This window comes from Alosa pseudoharengus, unplaced genomic scaffold (genome assembly GCF_046254945.1).
Source record: "Alosa pseudoharengus isolate Yale_2024_CS ecotype anadromous, Long Island Sound unplaced genomic scaffold, YU_APseudo_1.1 YU_APseudo_1.1_scf_10, whole genome shotgun sequence".
NCBI classification, from domain to species: Eukaryota; Metazoa; Chordata; class Actinopteri; order Clupeiformes; family Clupeidae; genus Alosa; species Alosa pseudoharengus.
In genome coordinates this window covers 20,738,023-20,745,634 of record NW_027468565.1, presented here as the reverse complement: position 1 = coordinate 20,745,634, position 7,612 = coordinate 20,738,023, and the positions used below count along the sequence as shown (strand labels likewise).

The 7,612-nt window shown below is 45.3% G+C and overlaps 2 protein-coding genes across 2 annotated transcripts in view; one reads left to right on the top strand and one right to left on the bottom strand.

Annotated features, from left to right (window-relative positions):
- The window catches only part of LOC143103550 (protein-glutamine gamma-glutamyltransferase 2-like), an 11,494-nt gene extending 5,516 nt beyond the window's left edge, over nucleotides 1-5,978 (top strand). Inside the window, exons 5-13 of the mRNA XM_076267285.1 lie at nucleotides 374-502; nucleotides 1,441-1,618; nucleotides 1,901-2,042; nucleotides 2,350-2,453; nucleotides 2,824-3,066; nucleotides 3,489-3,755; nucleotides 4,052-4,212; nucleotides 4,395-4,531; nucleotides 5,519-5,978. Of these exons, the coding sequence (XP_076123400.1) occupies nucleotides 374-502; nucleotides 1,441-1,618; nucleotides 1,901-2,042; nucleotides 2,350-2,453; nucleotides 2,824-3,066; nucleotides 3,489-3,755; nucleotides 4,052-4,212; nucleotides 4,395-4,531; nucleotides 5,519-5,684 (1,527 nt within the window). The 3' untranslated portion in view covers nucleotides 5,685-5,978. The remainder of the gene's footprint in view (nucleotides 1-373; nucleotides 503-1,440; nucleotides 1,619-1,900; nucleotides 2,043-2,349; nucleotides 2,454-2,823; nucleotides 3,067-3,488; nucleotides 3,756-4,051; nucleotides 4,213-4,394; nucleotides 4,532-5,518) is intronic.
- Nucleotides 5,969-6,962, bottom strand: exosc6 (exosome component 6). Its single transcript, XM_076267296.1, has one exon. The coding sequence runs from the start codon at nucleotides 6,883-6,885 to the stop codon at nucleotides 6,058-6,060; it is 828 nt and encodes a 275-aa protein (XP_076123411.1). The 5' UTR covers nucleotides 6,886-6,962; the 3' UTR covers nucleotides 5,969-6,057.
- Between the last annotated feature and the right edge of the window lie 650 nt (nucleotides 6,963-7,612).

Genomic DNA, 7,612 nt, shown 5'->3' with positions numbered 1-7,612 from the left:
TAGTGCTTGTTAGAGACTAAATGAACTTGAGGGAGAGGGAGAAGATGGAGAACAAGTGGTGGCTTTAAGTAAGAGGGTCTTGAGTACTGATGGGTTGTTTGGCCGTGGGGAATGCCACGACCTAGAGAAAACAAGATATCAAATTAAACAACTACTGGAAGTGAATAACAAGAACGATCCGATGTTGTACGATGCTCAATGCCATTTTTATTATTGCGAGAAGTTGCAGAGATATGAATATTTATGGAAGAGTGTTGAAATGCTGACAGCATGTTGATTAACGGTTAAATCAGTGTAATGCGAAGTGACACTCTGACATTTGACACACACGTAAAAAGCCACAGACACAAACAGCCTCTCTATCACCCCGCAGTTTGAAAAGGACATAGTGGACATCTGCTTTGAAATACTGGACAACTCACCCACTGCACTCAAGAACCCAGACATGGACACTCTGAACAGAGCCAATCCTGTTTATGTCAGCAGAACCCTCACTGCCATGGTAAGTCTCTTGTACAAAAACAGCACTAATAACCTCTGCATACTGTTGTCTCTCTGCCACCATGGTTGAAGGTGCTGCTGGCGCTTTAAGAATATTGGATATTGCACAATGCACATATGTCTTAGTTTTAGTCTTAAATATATGCATTTTTGTGCTGTTGAGTCTTTTCTCTTAGAACACTCAAAAATGTCTGTGTACTTAGATATATGCCCTGGTCTCTTGCTAACAGTGCACAGGATTTAAGAAAGTGTGTTGAGTTGGTAGTCTGAGGTCACATGATTTAGGAGCAGATCACAAATTGTTACTGAAAACCAGGCGACGTCACTTAGCCGTGACTGATGAATACAATGGCACACCTTCTCCTAAAGAGCTGGCCCGCTCTGGCTGTTGGATACTTGGACTGTGTTGGACCATGTCTCCTCTTGCCACGCTGTTTGGCAGCTCTGTGTGTCCCCGTAGACTGTGGGACTGCCAGCCAGCTTTTGGAGCACTTTGTTGGGTTCCCGTCACTATTTGTTTTGGATGCCACCATCACCCATGAAACTATACCGCTAACGAAACTAAACACCGCAAAACACTGCTGAAAAGATTAAGGTGTGCCAGCTCTTAGAAAGAAACTGGGCAGACAGAGCGAAGCAGATGACTGACCTCTCTGCAAATCACCAAGCTGACACACACACAAACAAAGATGCACATGCCACGTACACAAATGTTAAACATGAGTTTGGACTGACTTCCACTTTAGTTAATGAATGGAAGGCTTTAGCTGTGACAGTAGCATCATTTGCAATGATAAAACAATAGTGTAAAAGATTGCATACATCTGTGAACTCTTCGTTTAGGAGCATATTACAGTATGCTGTATGAACATGATGTAATGAAGTTTTAACAAACAAAACAGAAGAACAAAAGGACAACATGTTATTGTCTCCCGGCAGGTGAACTCCAATGACGACCGCGGGGTGCTGACCGGTAACTGGACGGGGGATTACTCCGACGGCGTGGCTCCCACGCGCTGGACGGGCAGCGTGCCCATCCTGAGGAAATGGAGCGAGGGCGGGGCTCAAAGGGTGCGCTACGGGCAGTGCTGGGTGTTCGCAGGGGTGGCCTGCACAGGTGGGGCATCGTGACAGTCACAATTGATATGGTATCACTGCACAGTGTTCAGTCCTCCTGCTTAATGTAAAAATATGGTTGGGAATATATCAGCGTTTAATTTAATAGAGGTTGCAAGCATTTGCTTGTGTAATGTCATGTCATGCGTAGATTCAACATGTGCAGATGATTAGGCCAGATTTTTTCCCACTATGTGTAATTGCTCTGCGACCAATTTACTCTACTCTACCAGGTCATGTCAGGCCGTTGTGTTTGACTGGTTTTCTGATCTCCACTCTGCAGTTCTGCGATGTCTGGGCATCCCCACCCGCTGCATCACAAACTATTCCTCCGCCCACGACACCGACGGGAACCTGATGATAGACTACCTGTTCGATGAGAACATGGAGAGCATCTCCACTGGCGGCAGAAAGGACATGATCTGGTGAGACCCACGAGTTCCTGACCACTGACCCTCTGAAACTCCCATCTGAACTCTGACACCTACGTAATTTACACCCGACTTGCTACGTATGATACTTGCTACTATAATTTAAGCCAACCCCATATGCTTGTTGTCCCCAGGCAGACATACTTTAGTCTTTAGCCATCTCCCTTTTCGAAACTAATGGAGCTGTTTTCGCTATCAGCTTATCTCCTTTTCATCCTCTGTGAGTGGCACTGTACGCCCAAGACAAATTTCCAATAAGTTTATCTTATCTCATCCTATCTTATCTTATCTCTGTGCACAGGAACTACCATTGCTGGGTGGAGTCCTGGATGGCTCGGGAAGACCTTCCAGACGGTAATGATGGGTGGCAGGCTCTAGACCCTACGCCTCAAGAGAGAAGTGATGGTAGGATTCATCTCATTTTATCCCTTTTTATGTACATAATTATCAGAATATTCCATCCACATGCTATAAACATTCTGATATTACCAACATTATGATATTGTGAATATATGTATATTGTGGATATTATACGGTAAAATACAATATCTATGAATAGTTGACCTTGAGCGAATAAAGTTGAGTTGACCTTGAGAGAGAGAGAGAGAGAGAGAGGGAGAGAGGGAGATTACCAGAAGAGAGAGAGAGAGAGAGAGAGAGAGAGAGAGAGAGAGAGAGAGAGAGAGAGAGAGAGAGAGGGAGGGAGAGAGAGATAACCAGAAGGGAGAGAGAGAGAACGAGAGAGAAATAACCATTGCCCATTGTCTCATTTCAGGTGTGTACTGCTGTGGGCCTTGTCCTGTGCGGGCGATACGAGAGGGGGAGGTGGGTGTGAAATATGACGCGCCGTTCATCTTCGCTGAGGTGAATGCCGACCTGGCGTTTTGGGTCGTCCACCCGGATGGCGAGCGCACACAAGCCTCGGTCAACAAGAGGACAGTGGGCCGAAACATCAGCACAAAGAGCGTCTATGGCGATTACCGAGAGGACATCACCGCACACTACAAATACCCAGAAGGTGATCCAGTCAAAAGAGAGTTTGGAAAGTTAATTTGCACATAAAAATGTAACCGTACAAATGTTAAATCTCTTGGGCTTTATGAAAAATAATTTGTAATTTGAGGTGAAAACCTGTTAATTTAGCCCTCTGTTGTAGAAATTAAATAATACACAGGACTTTTGAAGATGACTAAAATAGTGTTCGTTTCCCAAACATGGTCAAGCCTAGACTCATGGAGATCTTCACTGAACGTTCTCTTTTAGTCTAGAACAAGGCTTATTCCATGTCTGGGAAACCAGGCCAATAGTCACATGACAGTTACATTGTCTGTGCAACCTCATCTCAAACCACTATGAAGAAGCTCACAGTTATAAATAGTTAAAGACAGATGCACTGGGTCTGAATCCAACAAATTCCAAATCCTATTGCTGTTATTTCAGGTTCGGAGAAAGAGCGTCAGGTTTTCGAGAAGGCCGGCCGGAGGGTTTCCCAACAGAACGGCGGTCAGGGCCAGCTGGAGCTGTCCATCAAGCATGCCCAGGCCGTCCACGGGACGGACTTCGACGTGATCGTGGAGGTGCACAACGTGGGCGACGAGGACGCACGCGCCCACCTCACAGTCATGTCCACCACAGTGACCTACAACAGCCTGCACAGGGGAGAGTGCCAGAAGAAGACGGCTCGCCTCACGGTTCCTGCACAGAAGGGTGAGTCACACAGCCCTGCCTGGTGCCTGGCCAGCACACACGGCTGGAACACGTCCACTTTTAACACTGAAATAACCACTTTTACATGAAGCACTTCAGGACTTCCCTAAATGATGTACTGGATTCAATTAAGCACTTCAGTACTACAGGATGATGTACTGCTTAAAGCATTACAGAGCTAAAAATATGTAATCGAAATCGAAATACTGCACTGTGTTCACAATTTCTTGTCTTTAGTAGTGTGATTGTCAATTTGTTGGATTATAATTATTGATCCTTTCACTTGGGTGTTCCAGCTCACAAAGAAGTTCTGCGCCTTCGCTACAACCACTACGGAGCTTGTGTGTCTGAGCATAACCTGATCAGGGTGACTGCTTTCGTCAAGACGAATGATCAGGATGACGTGATCCTGGAGGAGGTCAACATCCCTCTGCGGATGCCAAAGTTGCTTATCAAGGTAAACCAGGAACTCGGCTCATACACGGAGGCGAATACATACAGCATTTAGATTGAGCTACAACAGTAGAAGATGTTATGGGTAATATTGTCTAAACCTTGTGTGTATTTGCTGAGGAAACCAGTACAGTCAGAAATGTCTGGTTATCCTTTCATTATTCTAACGTTTATGCTTTCCTTCAGGTTGTAGGGGAAGCGGTCGTCTCTCGGAAGGTGACAGCCCACATCACCTTCACAAACCCGCTGCCGGTCACTCTGAAAGACGGCGTGTTCACAGTGGAGGGTGCAGGCCTCACAGCAGCTACAGAGGTTCCTGCTCCGTAAGTGCAAGCCTTGTGTGTCATAACATGCATTTGTCAACACACATTTTAACATCTGCCAGGAGTCTGAAAGTCGGGACTAAGCAGTAATAAATTCTTCTACAAAATTGCATAGGATTGGTATCTGTGTATCTTTTAGGATTTAGGACAGTTCTCCCCTTGGATTTTGTACCGATCGTCTTAATGTGCTTTTCAAGCTGGTAATAGCATTAATGGACAAATCAGCTGTAAAGTGAATGGTTTGAGTAAAACCACAGTAGTACTTTTCCTCTCCAGATCTGAACTTTTCCATTTGTGGTCGCTTTAAGGATAGTCAGAAACAGTCCAAGGCCAAGATACCTTGGCAAGACATGTCAACCACGGTCGGACTGCAGTGCCTCACGAGAGAACAGAATTTATACCCCCACACCAAAACACACGAATACAAACAGACGTAAGCTGCTCATCTCAGTCCAAAGGCGATCTGCCTCTCTACACACCCAGTGAAGCCAAATGTTACCACATGCGAGCCTGCTCTCCAGACGCCAGGGTAAATATCATCGTTGTCTCAACCTAAATTCGGGATAAATGCTTCGCTCGGCCAGACGGCCTTGGGTGGCTCTAAGGTTGCCTTTGTCGGATTAGCCAGTGTGAAGCAAACATTTGTGCAAGGCTTTGTGTAAATTCTCCCAAATATGTGAAATGGAATTTGCAAATAAAATAAATAAAACTCTAGAACTATGAGGAGCTGAACTAGAAGGTCTATGTTTTTACGTCATTGGAAGTGTACTTCCACAGAGACAGAAATGAAAATAAGTCTCTGGGCCAAACACATCGAGCAGGCCTAAACTATTTTTTGGCGAGCACAGTATGTCCACGTTGAAATGTGTCTGGGAATTCTGTGGTGGCCATACCCTGCTGTGATGCACAAACAGGCTGACGATATTTCATGCCTTGTGGGACTCTACCACTCTTGCTGTTGGGTAACAGTCTACTTCTTTCACACAGGGGAAATATAGGACCAGGTGAAGAAGTGACGGTCAAGTTCTCATTCAAACCCATGCGCCCTGGCCTGAGGAAACTGGTAGTGGACTTCGACTCAGACCGGCTGAGGGATGTGAAGGGGGAGGCCACTGTGATTGTCCGGCGAAAGAAATGGAACCGACATGATTGACACAAAACCACGATTATCACTTTAGATAAATGGTGTTTTTTAACAGAAAAAATAAACAACTATTCCATGTGTATGAGTTGGATACTGAAGCAACAGCATAACTGAAAATGTGATACTGATACTTTTTAGATTTTATTTTATAAAATGGTTCATTATAATATTTGCACTAAAATGATGTACTCCTTAAACATAAGTTATATTTGTGAAGCTAGTTTTGCATTGCATGCACTATCAGCATAGTTATTAGCGCCGTCTTGCACACTGCTTACAATAATAAAATGATATTTCTACACATTCTAAAACGTGTGTTTATTGCCAATTACAAAATTATAAGGGGGTGACTTTAGATACAAAAACTTGAACCATCACAACTTTAGCTCTCTGAGGGAGGTGCCTTTTTTCGCACCGTCTTCAGCAGGGTTTGTTGAATGACAGGGTACAGTTTGTAGCAGCCTTCAATACACGCCTGGACAGCTGCCTTTAGGGACTCTTGCTCCATAACACCGTCCGACTGCAAGCCTGACACTTGATTCATGTTAGGCATCAGAGAAACAGTCACACTTCCCTGGTTCTCCACGAAACCACCATTCTTGTCGTCCTGGACCTCTGCCAAAGTGGGGTCGAGTAGCTGCGTTGTCCCAGTGTGTCGGACGGTGCATCCCAACACTAGGTCGTACATCTCGATCCCTGCATCCGCGAGAGCGAGGGATGCACAGGTGACCGCATGGGACAGAGCTGGCCCGTCGCTCTCCAAAACCATGACGCAAACGTCAATCTGAGAGCGAGGGTACTTGTGCAAGCAGACTCCCGGCCGAAGACTCTCTAGTAAGCCCTGAGACATATCCTTCTCCTCGTTACCCTGCACCCATGCCCCTCTCTTATGGCAGGCGAACGGGGCAAACCGCATGTCAGCGACGAGACGTCCTGATTTCATGTCGGTTTCGTCTCTGCGGTCAGCTTCTCGGGGCCCATACACAGAGCAGATTATTTTGGTATTGCCTGCCTCAATGTAAGCAGAGCCCTTGGCCTGACTGATCAGTCCACACCGCGCAAATATCGGACGCAGGTCCGAGGGGCCGCGCTGGCTTTCATCTAAACGGCGATCCCCAGAGGCGAGGGATTTCAGCGACTCCTTGGAGATGAAATGATAAGGAGAATGAGATTCATCTGGACCCCGAATTCGCCTACGATCTACAGGCATTTTCGTTCTTCGTGGTCCGCGTGGAGGTCCTCAGCTCCTCACTAAAAGTTCCACTGCGGAAGTTGTTCTCAGGCACAACACACAAGACCGACTGGCATCATCACTCAAACTGTTTCGCCATCTGCTGGTTGGAGGACAGCACTATCCTCTTACGCTATTCCTGTGAAAACTAAACTAAGACGAATGACTAAACCCCCCACCTCATTTTTTATGTTGGCCTAGAATAAAGTCCCGTTACGTAAATATTAGACACTGTGCTGTTATTTTGATTTCAAAACTCAAACATATGCCAGACCCGGTTTACAAAATCGAATTAACATGTTTGCAGAAAATGCCCTAAGCGGGTTAATTGATTCGTTGACTGCATTCAATCAATTCATTTGTACAACTGCTATCAAAGCTGAAAGAAAGTCTATCAGTGTCGCGCCCTTCTGTATCAAGTTTACTTTATGATTCATTGGCAGCATCTGTTGTGGAAATCGGATTTATACAAATTGTATACATTGAAATAATAATTGTATTAATACAAATTACGTATTATGTTTTTTCTACATCATATATCTTCATCTTCATCATGAGGCAACCACTGAGTTGTTACTTTTTTGTTGCATCATCCAGCTCCACGTTATGTGCGCGCAAAGCAACATACCCTGGTGGCGGGTCTGTGTTAGATGGACAGCTCTCCTAACCAATCATTTTTTAGAAATTCAGACGTTGTCGCTGACAG